The sequence below is a fragment of the Euprymna scolopes genome, chromosome 19, assembly GCF_053919585.1.
Source record: "Euprymna scolopes isolate OS-2025 chromosome 19, ASM5391958v1, whole genome shotgun sequence".
Lineage (NCBI taxonomy): Eukaryota > Metazoa > Mollusca > Cephalopoda > Sepiida > Sepiolidae > Euprymna > Euprymna scolopes.
In genome coordinates, this window is record NC_136500.1 from 116,767,327 (window position 1) to 116,781,562 (window position 14,236).

The window sequence follows — 14,236 nt, forward strand, 5'->3', positions numbered from 1 at the left end:
TAACCAGCCACCTCTTTCCCCATCGCATCACATGATCAAGATCAGAGAAGAGAGAATAAGAAAGAACTTGGTCATTTACGGCCTTTGAAGTTTTGCCATAGATGATGGTGTCGTTAGCATAACTGTCTACAAATGATCGTAGGGTGTGATTTGGGAGATCATTGATGTAGATCAGGAAAGGAATTGATGATGGTGTCAAAAACAAAACACCCGCTTCCAATGAGTCATGAACCAGCACGGAAGTAGTAAGGCTCAGAAAATTGTCAGGAGAAATGCTCGTGCCTGTGCCCAATCGAGAAATAGAGAAGCAGCTAAACTGTCATCGGCCAGTCTAACCAGGACATAAATTTTAGCAAAAACTATTGAAATAACAAAGAGTAATGGACACATGGTTACACCTTGCGCCAAAGCGGAAATATCATTTATGACGTCATTATACATTTTTCTGTTGGGGTTCGACATGCAAAATACTTACGACATCCAAATCTCATGAAGCTAACAATAGAGCGTCAGTCAGTGAACTATCGTATAGGTATTTCAGTTTAATGTATCTCTATAACTTCCAAGCAATACCTCTAGGATTGTTGATGTTGTTTGCGTTCTTTAACACACGAAAGATTCTGATTAGCCACTCGCGATACAACTGGGGAAAGATGAGTTACCCCCACAAAGTACTTCAGTCAAGCAGAAGGAACCATCTTGGGCTTAACTGAAGATATTACACTAGGTCAGAATGCATCTAAACCCATTCAAATTCAATGCAGGTAAGGCCCTGAAACCCCCCCCATTAAAACCACAAAGCTCAAAGAGGAGATTTTAGATAGAACAGATTTTTTTCTAGAGAAAAATAGGTTAAAAGGTGATTTTTATTATCTCCCTTGATCAGCATTTTGTAAAACAGAGTTATCTGTCCTTACATATGTTTTGGTTGAATGTATAGAAAGAGAAATATTCAATGGATGGTCGCTCACCGACAAACTATTAAATATGTCCATATTTCAAAGCCCTTTTTTCAGTTATATATAATAATTGATATGTCGTGTATAACGCTAAACAAGCGTTCAACAACCACCTGTTCTAGTTGGTGTCGGTTTATACATATGAGCTATCTGCTCATATGTAAATTGCACATCACTACATTTCCTTATAACGGAGGAGCTTTATGCCACGAGTACTTCTTGTACTTCTCGTGCCCTCCTGAACATCTTCCTTTATCTCTCTCCTTTTCCTTGGAGATCTGGATCTATCACATCTTTCCCTATAATCGCAGTGTTCCTCCTGCATATTCTGATCTTCCTCTTCTGCCTCTTCTACTTCGTCCCTCTCTACTTCTTCCTCCGCAGTCTCATTCTGCAGTAACTCTTCTGTGACGTCACTAATAGGCAGCTCTGAAGGCATTTCCTCATCCGATTGTTTTTCTTGGGATCTTATTTGGTCAGCATAAGCTAGAACACTGTTCTCATTTTCTTTATTTAATATTGCAGTGTTATGTCTTTTCTGCATAATAAATTCTGCTGTCTCGGCTTCCGTATTCCTATTTCTTTTGTACCACATCTTTTGATTTGTGGCATATGACATAGTCAAAGAGGATCTTAATTGTCTACCCATTAAGGCAGATGGATTTTCTGGCCTGTCTGCATGCGGAATTGTTCTATAACTTAGTAATAATCTTGGTAGGAAAGCATCGATTTTCTCCTTCTGTTGCACGCATGCTTTTATGCCCCTTTTTACCGTGTGGACTATTCTTTTTGCTATTCCATTACTTTTAGGGTAGTAGGGAGGGATCTTGTAAGGTCTGCATCCTATTTTTCTTAACCATTCATGCAAATCAGCATCCGCAACTTCTGGCGCGTTATCCGTCACCAATATTTTTGGTATCCCATTTCTCGAAAATATTACTTTTAATATTTGTTTTACGGTGGTACTTTTTTTATCAAGTACTCTCACCACTTCAGGCCAGCCTGAATATGCGTCTACTAATATTAATAATAGTCCTATTTATATATTTTTCTTTTGCTTGAAATTCCTGAGTTTTGTGCATTTTATGCATCTTTTTACGTTGTCCTTTACGTCTCTTGAGTACCCCGGCCACCATGCGTCCAATTTTAATCTTCTTTTCGTAGCTGCTACTCCACAATGTACATCATCATGTACACTTTTTATTACCTGTCTTCTGTGTGTTTCTGGGATAACACACAAAGTCTCTATTGCATATTACCCCGTTTTTTATAGTCAGTTTATGTCTTATTTCTTTGAATGGTCTTTCAGCCATTGAACAATTTCCCCAGCGATTCTCTTTTATCCTCAACATTATTCTGTTTAACACTGAGTCATTTGTAGTTTCAGTAGCCATTTTATCTACAGATATTACATCGGTTTCTACAGGGTGCAGGAATGTGTCTTCAAATTCCTCATCGTTTTTATCCTTATCCTTTCTATAAAACCTCAATCGAGATAAGGCATCAACAAACGTTATCGTATTCCCTTTAACATATTCAATGTCAAAGTCGAATGCCATCAGTCTGATCGCCCAACGTAATATTCTGGACGTTGTAACTTTCAGTAGTTCTTTTCTTGGGTTCAAAATAAATTCCAGTGGTCTGTGATCACTTTTCAACAAGAATTTTTTTCCCCATCAAGAACTGTCTTGCTCTGTCCGTTGTCCACACTATGGCTAGTGCCGTCTGTCTATATTAGAATTGTGTTCAGTCGTTGTTAATCCCCTCAATAAGTACATTACGGGATGACCATCTTGTGACAAAATACCGGATACGGAATGCTCACTAGATCAGTAGTTAGAATTATGTCCTTCTTAGGATCAAAAATTTGTACTATTGGCTTTTTCGCCAGAATCTGTTTGAAGTTTTCAAAGGCTTTCTGTTGGTGTTCTAACCAAATGAACTCCGCATTTTTTTTTCTTAACTTCACAAATGGTTCTGTCAACTCATTGTATTTTGGTACATATTTTCTATAAAAATTTACGAAAATCAAGAAAGACTCCAACTCTTTTTTTATTTTTTGGTGTAGCCACTTTCATAATTTTCTCTATTAGCGCTTCCTTTGATATTGAGTAACCCAAAAATAATATTTCATTACTGTTGGTTACACACTTTTTTATATTTACTGTCATGCCAGCGTCTCTTAGCCGGTTCAGTATATTTTCAGTTTTTTTCTTTAAATCATCTTCATTTAAATCTCCAACACATTTATCGTCTTGATAACAGATGGTATTTTCAACATTTCCTATTACTTTTTCAATAGCTTTTTGAAAAATTGCACTTTCCGTTTTTATGCCATACAGCATCCTTTTCCACCTTAACAGGCCTATAGGTGCGTTTATCGTTGTCACTTCTTTAAAATTTTCGTCTATGGAAATTTGGTGGTAAACTGATTTTAGGTCTATCTTCGAAAACACTTTCATTCCGGCAAGTTTATGTAAAGCTACTTACACATTCGGAATAGGGTACGAGTCGGCGCAAACTTTATGGTTCATCCCTATCTTATAATCTTCACAAATTCTCAAGTCACCGTCTTTTTTTAATACCACAATGGGTGATGCCCATTTACTTCCTCCTGAAGGAGAAGGTTCTAATAAATCTTCCTTTATTAACTTTCACAACTTAGCTATTACTAATGGTAATAAATGCACTGGTACTTTTCTCGCTCTGTAGTAGGAGGGGGAAAATTTTTCTTTTAATTTCAGGCTGGCTTCATAATTTTTTAATTTTCTCGTTTTTTTCTATTTCTATCTCATTAATCAACTTCGTTGAATTTCTGTTTCCAGCTAGACGACTGAAGTTTGGCGAGGGGAGACCATAGATTGGAGCTCAGACGAGCACTTGCCGTGAAAATAACGAAAGAGCAGAGACAGGCTCACAACGTCTCTTCTGTGAAAAAGAAGTTGCAAGGAAGAGAAAAGGGCATCCCCCACTAGGCTACAAAGATAGAAAGAGAAAGAAAGAAAAAGAGCAAGCGAGCGAGCGAGCGAGCGAGAGATAGATAGATAGATAGATAGATAGAGAGAGAGAGAGAGAGAGAGAGAGAGAGAGAGAGAGAGAGAGGGGGGGGGTAAGAAATTATTGTGGATCCAATGAGAGAAAAGTGTATATTCGAAAATAAAATGATATTTATTTTCTCTAGTATTGAAGCAGATGTTCCGTGTGTAGCTCAGTAATAATATGGAAAATTATAAAAACTTGAAACGTTTGCAACCTTGTATTTTCATTTGTATATAACCGTTATTTCATATGTACACATATATTAAAAAGTGATATATGTTGCGTATAAATTTTCAGTATAGATATATATATGTATATATATATATATGCATATATATGTATATATGTGTATATATGTATATATGTGTGTGTATATATATGTATATGTTGCATAGTTCTTATTAGAAGAGGACTGATGTTATATATTTGTTGTTGTCCATATTAGTAAGAGAGTCTTAGAGTGTTCATGTTGGTGTGCAGATATATCGCGTATATATAAAGAGATAGACAGTTCTGTATATATAAAGAGACAGGGTGCATGTTAATACAGGAGAGCCGGCGGCATGTAATACACAGTGAGAGGAGATTTGATATATAGATAGGTAGAGAGATTGATAGTGATATTGACATTTATACGTTTGACAGTTCTGTGAATGGGAGTGTTTCTATAACATCGACACATATTTATCTATTTTTGAGATGATGATTTTCACAAAGTTCTTATAATATAAATTCACAATACTTTTCTGTTGTTGAATAACATAACACGAAGACACAGATACAAAATTATGATGATATTTGTTTATTCCATTCTGACCGGTCAATAGCTTTGCATCAAGGAATTCAAGTCTTTACACGATTCTTTCTTCTTCCCTTCGCTTCCAAGGTTCGATATCAGCTCTGTCTCTGACTCCTCTCTTCTCTCCTGACTGACTCACTTCTGACTGACCGCATAAAGCTCTCTATATTGAGAACTCATGACGTCATTGCATGATTAAACTCGTGACCTGACATGCATTGTTCCTCACGTTTCTAAAAAGCCGACTCTCTAACCTAATTTTGATTAACCCATTTTACAAACATTTTCCATTATCCGTTTTTAAATTCCTTATTTTAATTTCATTTCTTTAACAGGAACAAAATTATATCATTACATTCCTTTTCCAATAAACAGATATCTAACTATTTTATGTGAACTAAACAAGGGTTAATTCTACATTCCATTTTCAATAACATTCTGTATTTATTTTAACTTATGATCGGAATTTTCAATTCTAAATCTAGCTTCGCAAGTTCGAATCCTTGGCTATCCCATCTCATATTTACTCACTTACAAGAACAGGCGGCTGTTCTTTAACACACACACACACACACACACATAGACACACACACAAACACACACAGATATATATATATACATATATATATACGTTTTATTTTTATTACCGTATTTTTCTGTTAAGTTACATTATTGTTTCGGCTACACGACCGTTTTTTTTGGCCGTCATGTAGCTTCCTCAAGCTTTTACGGAAATGTTCGTTTATGGTGGAATGAAAGGGTGAATGATGTCAGAGGAGGGGTGCGAGAGAAAAGCGGAAAAAGAGGAAGGGAACGAGGGGGAGGTGGGAGGGGGTGCTTGGTATGTCGGTAATGTTTTAGTTTTGGAGTTTAAGGACATTAGGTGGTTGTGGGGGTCTGGGAAGTTCATCTCTGGTGTGGCTGAGGGCATAGGGATACATGGAAGTGGGAGGGAGATATGTGGGGGTAGGAGGAGGGGGTTACTTTAAATTTCGAGTTCTAAGGTTTAGGTTGTTGGCGCCTCGTTGGTGAGATGATTTCTTGATAAGTATGTCTTGACTTGATGAGTTGCATTAGAAAATTTGACGAACTTTGAAACATCATTTTTTTTTTCAAATAAAAATATCGCGTTTCCTGTTTATAATTATTAGGTTTTGTTCATTTTATCATTCATCGTTCCGCTTTTTTTTCTCCATTACACTCTCCCTTAATAAATGACTGTTTTATGAGGGTTGAAGGTTTAAGTCTCTGTACAGGTGATACTACGAATACAAGTACGAATTACTTAAGTAATGACATTCAGACGTTCGTCAGATAGTTTTTCATTTTATCAATAAGGAACACCTACATTTAGTGCGATTAGAAATATTATTCCCTTGTCTATTAATCACTTGAATATAATAAAAGTATAGTTTTAAATTTCATTTAATATGCATAAAAGTTCTCTATAGGAAGAGAAATGAACAGATAACGAACAAAGCCTTTATCGATTTCTAAGTAAAATCCCGATTAAACCTTTCATTAACGGTCGTCTCTTATTCTGCCTTCTGAGATCTGTTTATCTTATAACTCGTTTTCCATTGTCACTTTTTCTTTTAAATATCGCCCCAATCTATCTTTCCATTTTTTCTGGCGTGATATTTACTCATCTGAAAATCAGCACTATGTTCTTCAACTCATAAGGGTCAATTTTAATATTCTACACCAAAACCTTTTGACACGATTTACTGTATGTCAGTTTAATTAATTAATTAATTAATTAATTAATTTATTATTTCAGAATCAAAGAAACAAGAATCAGTCTCCGCATCGGAAACAATTCGATTGGTTCCGCGATGGTTTGCGACCATCCAGTAAGACTGCAGATACACCTTTTATGAAAGCTGTAAGTATATTGTCTGAATGGTCTTGTGTTCGGTTTCTTTCTCGCACGGTCGATAGGATTAGTGCATAATGTTTAAAGACTAGCACGTACAGAGGTTCTTTGGGGGTATAAACAGACCTCTCTAACCCCTTCATAATTTTAGAAGAAATATCACGGTTTATTGATTAATAATGTCTTTTGCTAAATTTGTGTGGAATGAATTCTTCTCAGCTTTGCCAAATACTTATACTCCCTGATATAAATATTACAAATATGCAGAATTCGTACAAAAAGAAACTTCTTCATCATTTTGGTAAAACGTCATGTGATGCGCTAGGTGTGTCAGAAAATTCGCGAAAAATATTGAATAATTCCATCTCCTGTTTTTCCGAGCTTATAACTACTCGAAAAATGTAATTCAGACCCTAATTTTTTTCTATTAATGGAGCAAGGACAAAGATTTCATTAAAAAAAAGAAAAAAAAACAAACAAACAAACCAACGTGGTTTAAAAAAAAAAAGGTTTTAAACTTCGGATTTACAGGTAAATTTCTAAAAAACACTTCTTTTTTTGTTTAAATTTGAATATATTATTTATTGATCTTTTATCTTCAATTTGTGATATATAACACTTTGGTGAGTAAATTAATTATTTACTTTTTAATTGACATTTCAAAATGGGAGGCGTGAATTAATTCGACCCCCTGTCTTTCCAAGCTTATAACTACTCGAAAAATGGAATTCCAACCCTAATTTTTTTTTTCAATTAAAGGAGCAAGGACCAAGGTTTCATTTTTTAAAAATATATAAATAAACAACGTGTTTTTTTTTTTAAAGGCTTTAAACTTCGGATTTACAGGTAAATTTCTAAAAAAAAAAACAATTCTTTTTTTTTGTTTTAAATTTGAATATATTATTTATTGATCTTTTATCTTCAATTTGTGATATATAACACTTTGGTGATTCAATTAATTATTTACTTTATAATAGACATTTGAAAATGGGGGGGGGCGTGAATTTGAAAAAAGAACGTTTGCCTAAAATATTATATTCAGTTTATTAGAAAGAGCATAAAATTTCACATTGACCATGAAAATATCGTAAAAATAGAATCAATAGAAAAATTTTGTTAGATTTTAAAAGTTTAAAAATTGAAAAATACTGAACTCGTAAAATTAAATTAATTTCGTTACTGTTTTTTATATAAAAAAAAATATTTCTATTACTTTTTATACAACTTTAATAGTTTATTTTGGAAGTATAATCCATAAAGAAAATTAACAACCCACTTTTAAAAGAGAAATTACGAGTTTTTATATTTTATTCGCAGTTTCGTGTTAGGGGTGTCAAAAATTCCTACAAAAAATCTGATACACCTATAACTACGGAACATTTTTTTTTCGTGTTAGTGATTGAAAGAACATGGTGATTTTCGCTTTTGTCCAATTGAGTGTTGAGACGTAAAAATAACGTTCACTGCTGCTGCTAACAATCCCACACTTAGGGTTGTCAAAAATTCCTACAAAAATTCTGATACACCTAGTGATGCGCGAAGGCTTATGATTGAAGTACATTTTATGCCTACATACTATACATATACAGGGTAAGAAGGAATTTACTGAGGGATTTTTAACTTGAAAAGATTTTTATATATGTTTTGATAGTATCTTAATGGAAATTTAACAGAGTCAGACGAAGACGATGGAGATTTGTTTACTATAAATAAATAAACAAATATAAAAATAAAATATAAATAAATAAAAATAAAATATAAATAAATAAAAATAAAATATAAATAAATAAAAATAAAATATAAATAAATAAAAATAAAATATAAATAAATAAAAATAAAATATAAATAAGTAAATAAAAATAAAATATAAATAAATAAAAATAAAATATAAATAAATAAATAAAAATAAAATATAAATAAATAAAAATAAAATATAAATAAGTAAATAAAAATAAAATATAAATAAATAAAAATAAAATATAAATAAGTAAATAAAAATAAAATATAAATAAATAAAAATAAAATATAAATAAATAAAAATATAAATAAATAAATATAAAATATAAATAAGTAAATAAAAATAAAATATAAATAAATAAAAATAAAATATAAATAAGTAAATAAAAATAAAATATAAATAAATAAAAATAAAATATAAATAAATAAAAACAAAATATAAATAAATAAAACTATAAATAGATAAATAAAAATAAAATATGAATAAATAAAAATAAAATATAAATAAATAAATAAAAATAAGATATAAATTAAAATAAAATATAAATAAATAAAAATAAAATATAAATAAATAAAAATAAAATATAAATAAATAAAAATAAAATATAAATAAATAAATAAAAATATAAATAAATAAATAAAAATAAAATATAAATAAATAAAAATAAAATATAAATAAAAATAAAATATGAATTAAAATAGAATATAAATAAATTAAAATAAAATATTAATAAATAAAAATAAAATATAAATAAATAAAAATAAAATATAAATAAATAAATAAAAATAAAATATAAATAAATAAAACTATAAATAGATAAATAAAAATAAAATATGAATAAATAAAAATAAAATATAAATAAATAAATAAAAATAAGATATAAATTAAAATAAAATATAAATAAATAAAAATAAAATATAAATAAATAAAAATAAAATATGAATAAATAAAAATAAAATATAAATAAATAAATAAAAATAAGATATAAATTAAAATAAAATATAAATAAATAAAAATAAAATATAAATAAATAAAAATAAAATATAAATAAATAAAAATAAAATATAAATAAATAAATAAAAATAAAATATAAATAAATAAAAATAAAATATAAATAAATAAATAAAAATAAAATATAAATAAATAAAAATAAAATATAAATAAATGAATTAAAATGAAATATAAATAAATAAAAAGTAAAATATAAATAAATAAAAATAAAATATAAATAAATAAAAATAAAATATAAATAAATAAATTAAAATAAAATATAAATAAATAAATAAAAAGTAAAATATAAATAAATAAATAATCACGAGTCGCATCTTCTGCTTCCGGTGCGGATTGCAAACCCACGTGACTTATTTTTTTGCCATTCCTTCCGATCCAGGGCAAATTTGTTGATGGACGCCCAACTGTTGAGAGATGTCCAATTAAAAACATTTTCTCTCCACATCCTCCTTGGCTTTCCTCGGCCTCTTTTGCCTTCTAACATACCCTAAAAACATAACTTTGTCAGTGGTTGATCGTTTGACATGGCCAAAAGGTTTCAGTGTTTTACTTTTGCTTTTATCAAATAGAGGGAATAGGGTTGACGGAGAGTAGATATTTTGTTTTTTTCCCCCGATTAGGCGATGTGTCTAACGAAACGCATAACGTGATTTTGAAAAATCTCATTGTGATTGGCTAGTTGTTTAGTCATGTGATACAATCAAGGCCATATAAAACTATTGGGAGGACATAAATTAAATAAACTTTTACTTTAACAGTTGTCAGCACCCTTTTTGATTTTAGAATGGTGCTGAAAGCTGCTCAAACCAGTCCTATTTTATGTTTCAATGTCGTCTCGTGATCACCGAAGAAAGTCAGTTTATGACCTAAATAAATAAATAAATCGAGTGATCTGTTTGATGGGTTTACTGTGAATAGTCATCTTTAGCTTAAACTGTGATTTAACTGAAGACATATTCTGCTTTCTCTAAATAAACAAAAAGAATATATTTACGAAAAATAATATCTTTTAAATGGCTCCCATTCTCAGCTTCACAAATTCTTGCACTTTTAAAAATATTATCCATGGCGGATTACAGGCTAACTCGATTACGATTTAATACGTTGACTACATTCCTGATTCTCTCCTTCAATTCCTGTAGAATTTCAGATTCGTTGACGTAAACTTTTCTTTGAGATACTTCAATAAGAAAAAGTTGCTAACAGATTGCGGATGAGAACCTGCAGTATTATCGTACCACCTTTAGACAAAGCAAGCACTACATGTTGTTCCTAGTTCAGATGCTAAGAAGGTGCATTCGAATTCGATTTTCACGTTCGACAAAATGGCGTCACCGAATCAAATTAAAAATAATATTTTTCGCATTGCATCTTTGGCAATCATGCGATCCCACCTTAAGAAAAAGAGTGCAGTGTGATAACGTACGTACGGATATAAAGTTTCCTTAGTGTATTTTATATAGATGAAACAACTAAGTTTAATTAGAAAACTGAAAAAAATTATTCATATATATTTTTAAAATACTATTACAATTTTGGTTTCCTTTGCAGGCCAACAGCGATGAGTGTCTGAAATGTTTGCTTAAAGTTCGCCACCGGAAATGCGAATCGGTGAGTATCGACATGCAAAAATAATATTTTTTCACTTCTTAGCCTTCGGACTGGGATCAAAGTGTAATATCTGTTTTGTTCTCATTAGAGGAGAACGCCTTCTTGAGTGGGACTATTAAAATTTTTGTCTCATTCAGCGTTCCCTTCTTGGGGGAACTGGTTGCCTCCCACATAATGTTGAACTTTGCCCCTGTGAGTTCTTAAAACGATAAGTTCTTAAGTAAAGAGAGAGAGAGAGAGAGAGAGAGAGAGAGAGAGAGAGAGAGAGAGAGAGAGAGAGAGAAAAGAAATTTTGACAAAATGAACTCATTTAAATAGTCCGAACAGAAAATAGGGCACTTCTACACTATTATGGCGAAATTTCGGAAATCGTAATACTGAATTTTACATGAAAACAATTGTATCTACGTATTCCTCATATTTTAAAGACGATTACATAAAAAATGATGAAAATCGATAAGGTAGAAAATTATTCATTAAAGAAAATATATAGAATTTGATGAAAATGATCGTAAGACACAGGAGAGTTCAAAAGGGAGATAATTTCCGTTTTGATTTAAACAAGATGGCCCAAATTTTTCACCTGCTTACATGATTAAAGTGGTTTTTATTAATAATTCAGGTAATTTCGACCGCATAAGTTGGAAGCTACCATTGTGATTTATTAGAATTGACAAAAAATTCAGTAGAAACCATTTTTTTTCAATCTGAAAACTCAGTTTATCGATTACAAAACCTCGTCTCTTTAGTGTTGAAGCACCAATAATATTTTAAATAGTATTTTGCATAACTTTTGGATAATTCCTGTGCAACCTTTGTACACGATGTAACGTACCCCACTCAAACCGTATGCTGAGGAGGATATTGATGCTCTAATAACTTCTTGAATCTCCCTTCGGATTGCCAATCCTATGTCAAATGGGTACACTGGTGGTTCCCAAGAGATCAAACGATTATTTGTACCAAATGCTTTTTCTTTGTCAGGGTTGCTCATGGATCTACGAAGATGTTGATTTTTCTTTCCGGTGCTGCCAATAGCCCACTGTGCTTATCTCCTAACAATTTTACTGCGAAGCGAAACGGTTGTTAAGACAATTGGTTCGCTTGTTCGATCTTCCTATACCACTTAACTCGCCGGATTGTTTTTAATTTCCATCTGAGTGTTTCCTGGAGATCCTCGAGTAGCCGACGTTACTCCATGGCTAAAGTAAAGAGATTTTAAGGGATCTTATTTCCTTTCTCAATTCTTTAATTGCCCTACGACTGGCAGTGAAGGGCCCCTTGAACTGTTGTGGTTCAACGTAACCAAATTTCCTTGACGCCATGTTGGTAATTATTGACTTTTGTCCACGTCTCTCTTCACTAGCGACTGAATTATCTCGCAAATCTCCGAGTCGAAGTCTTCTTAGAACTTTTGTTGTTCGCTGGAAGTCACTTTATTATTTTTCGTGACTTTGGGCCCCGAGTAAGGAGAACGGTAGCTTAGAGGTAGCAATGCATGTGCTGTGATTCCTAGTTCCGCACCTGCTCCGTTTCACCAGAACCTGAGCGTTGCTTTTGTTTTCATTCCTTAAGGAATTTCATTCGTCTCTGGCGGATTTTCAAGTCTGTAGTGGGGGTCAGAAATTTAAGTGTGATTAAATTTCCTCGTCCCAAACAAATAATAAAAAAAAGGAACGAGAACGAACGACACCTCCTCCTGATTTAAATACATTTATTTTTTAAACAACAACAATCAGATAATTGCACAAAGGCAAATAAATGAACAGAAAAGGTTTTCTTTGTGAACGGTGACTGAGGTAATTAAATATTTTATGTAAAGAAGAAAACTGTTCTTTTTCTCGCTTACTTAGCGGGGAGATATACAAGGGTAAAAAGAGTTCATCAGAATAACAAGTCCATCTCCACGTGGAGGAATTAATTGTCGGGCGTACGCGTGTTTAACGTCCAACGCGGACGGGTCGACATTGAATTGTTGGGCGTATGTGTGTTTAACGTCGACCCATCTGCGTTGGACGTTAATGTCTACGCCATGCTGCCCAAAAGTTTGACTGACTCGTTTGGGCGCAAAATGCTCTTTTTATAGATCCAGGCCGACTCCAGAGAGCATTAGCTTCTGCTGATATTTTGGCGTTTTGGAAATTTGTTAAAAAGATTATTTTCTTAATTTTCTCATTGGCTGGTTGTGTCACGTGATGGTGCTTTCAGCTACGTCCGCCAAAAATATGTTATTTTTACTTTTGTTGTTTTGAGAAAAATGCGTGGGCGTATTTGAATTTGTGCCGTTGCTGATAGATTATGTTTCTTTCAAAAATGCGCGGGGAAAATCGAAATGAATAATGGTTCGTTATTTGCGCGATCACATTTTCAATAATTGTTATTATATTTAAGCCATTTAAAGTTTGTAAAACATGTAAACAAACTTTTGCTCGATACCGGTGTCCTTTAAGAGTCCCTTTTAGTGATTACCTGGTTTGAGGATATTTGTACAACTAAACGGCAAATCTTCCCCCCCAAATTCGGTATTATTTTACTTTAAGACCCGTCTCACGTTTGTATATAACAAATTTTTTGTATAGATTTCGGTGTGCTAAAAACGAATTTGCAAACCGTTTCCGTCGCAAAAAAATAGTTTTCATGATATGAAGAAATTACTTTTTCGAAAGGTTGGTGACCACTTTTCCATGTAAATTCATCTTAGAATAAGCACCCAGTTTCTGGCCACCTGAGAGAGGGGACTTTTTGTGTGTTTATTGGCTAAAAAGTTTTTTGCTTGATTTCTTTTGCATGGTATTAACCCTAGAACTCTGGGACTATTTTCCATTTCACAGCCCTAGCCTTCGTTTACGCTACGCGCGAGCATAAACGAAGGCTATTAATGTGCACTCACGTACAAAACTGCCTTGTCAAAACACCTTTTAGCCAATAAACACTAAAATAAAAATGCCCCCTCTCTCAAGTGGCCAGAAAGTGGGTGCTCATTTTACGTTAAATTTACATGGAATAGTGATCACTCACGTTTCGAAAAAGTAATTTCTTCATATCATGAAAACTATTATTTTGCGACGGAAACGGTTTGCAGATTCGTTTTTAGCACACCGAAATCTACAAAAAAAAAAATTTTTTTATATACGAACGTGAGACGGACCTTAATGTAAAATTTTACCAAAAAATCCGGGAGGGGGGGAGTTTGCTTTAAAAAC

The 14,236-nt window shown here is 32.2% G+C and overlaps 1 protein-coding gene across 1 annotated transcript in view; it reads left to right on the plus strand.

Annotated features, from left to right (window-relative positions):
- Nucleotides 1-14,236, plus strand: part of LOC145240304 (uncharacterized) — a 243,164-nt gene that overhangs the window by 40,954 nt on the left and 187,974 nt on the right. The window contains exons 4-5 of the mRNA XM_080103886.1: nucleotides 6,578-6,682; nucleotides 10,974-11,033. Of these exons, the coding sequence (XP_079960012.1) occupies nucleotides 6,578-6,682; nucleotides 10,974-11,033 (165 nt within the window). The remainder of the gene's footprint in view (nucleotides 1-6,577; nucleotides 6,683-10,973; nucleotides 11,034-14,236) is intronic.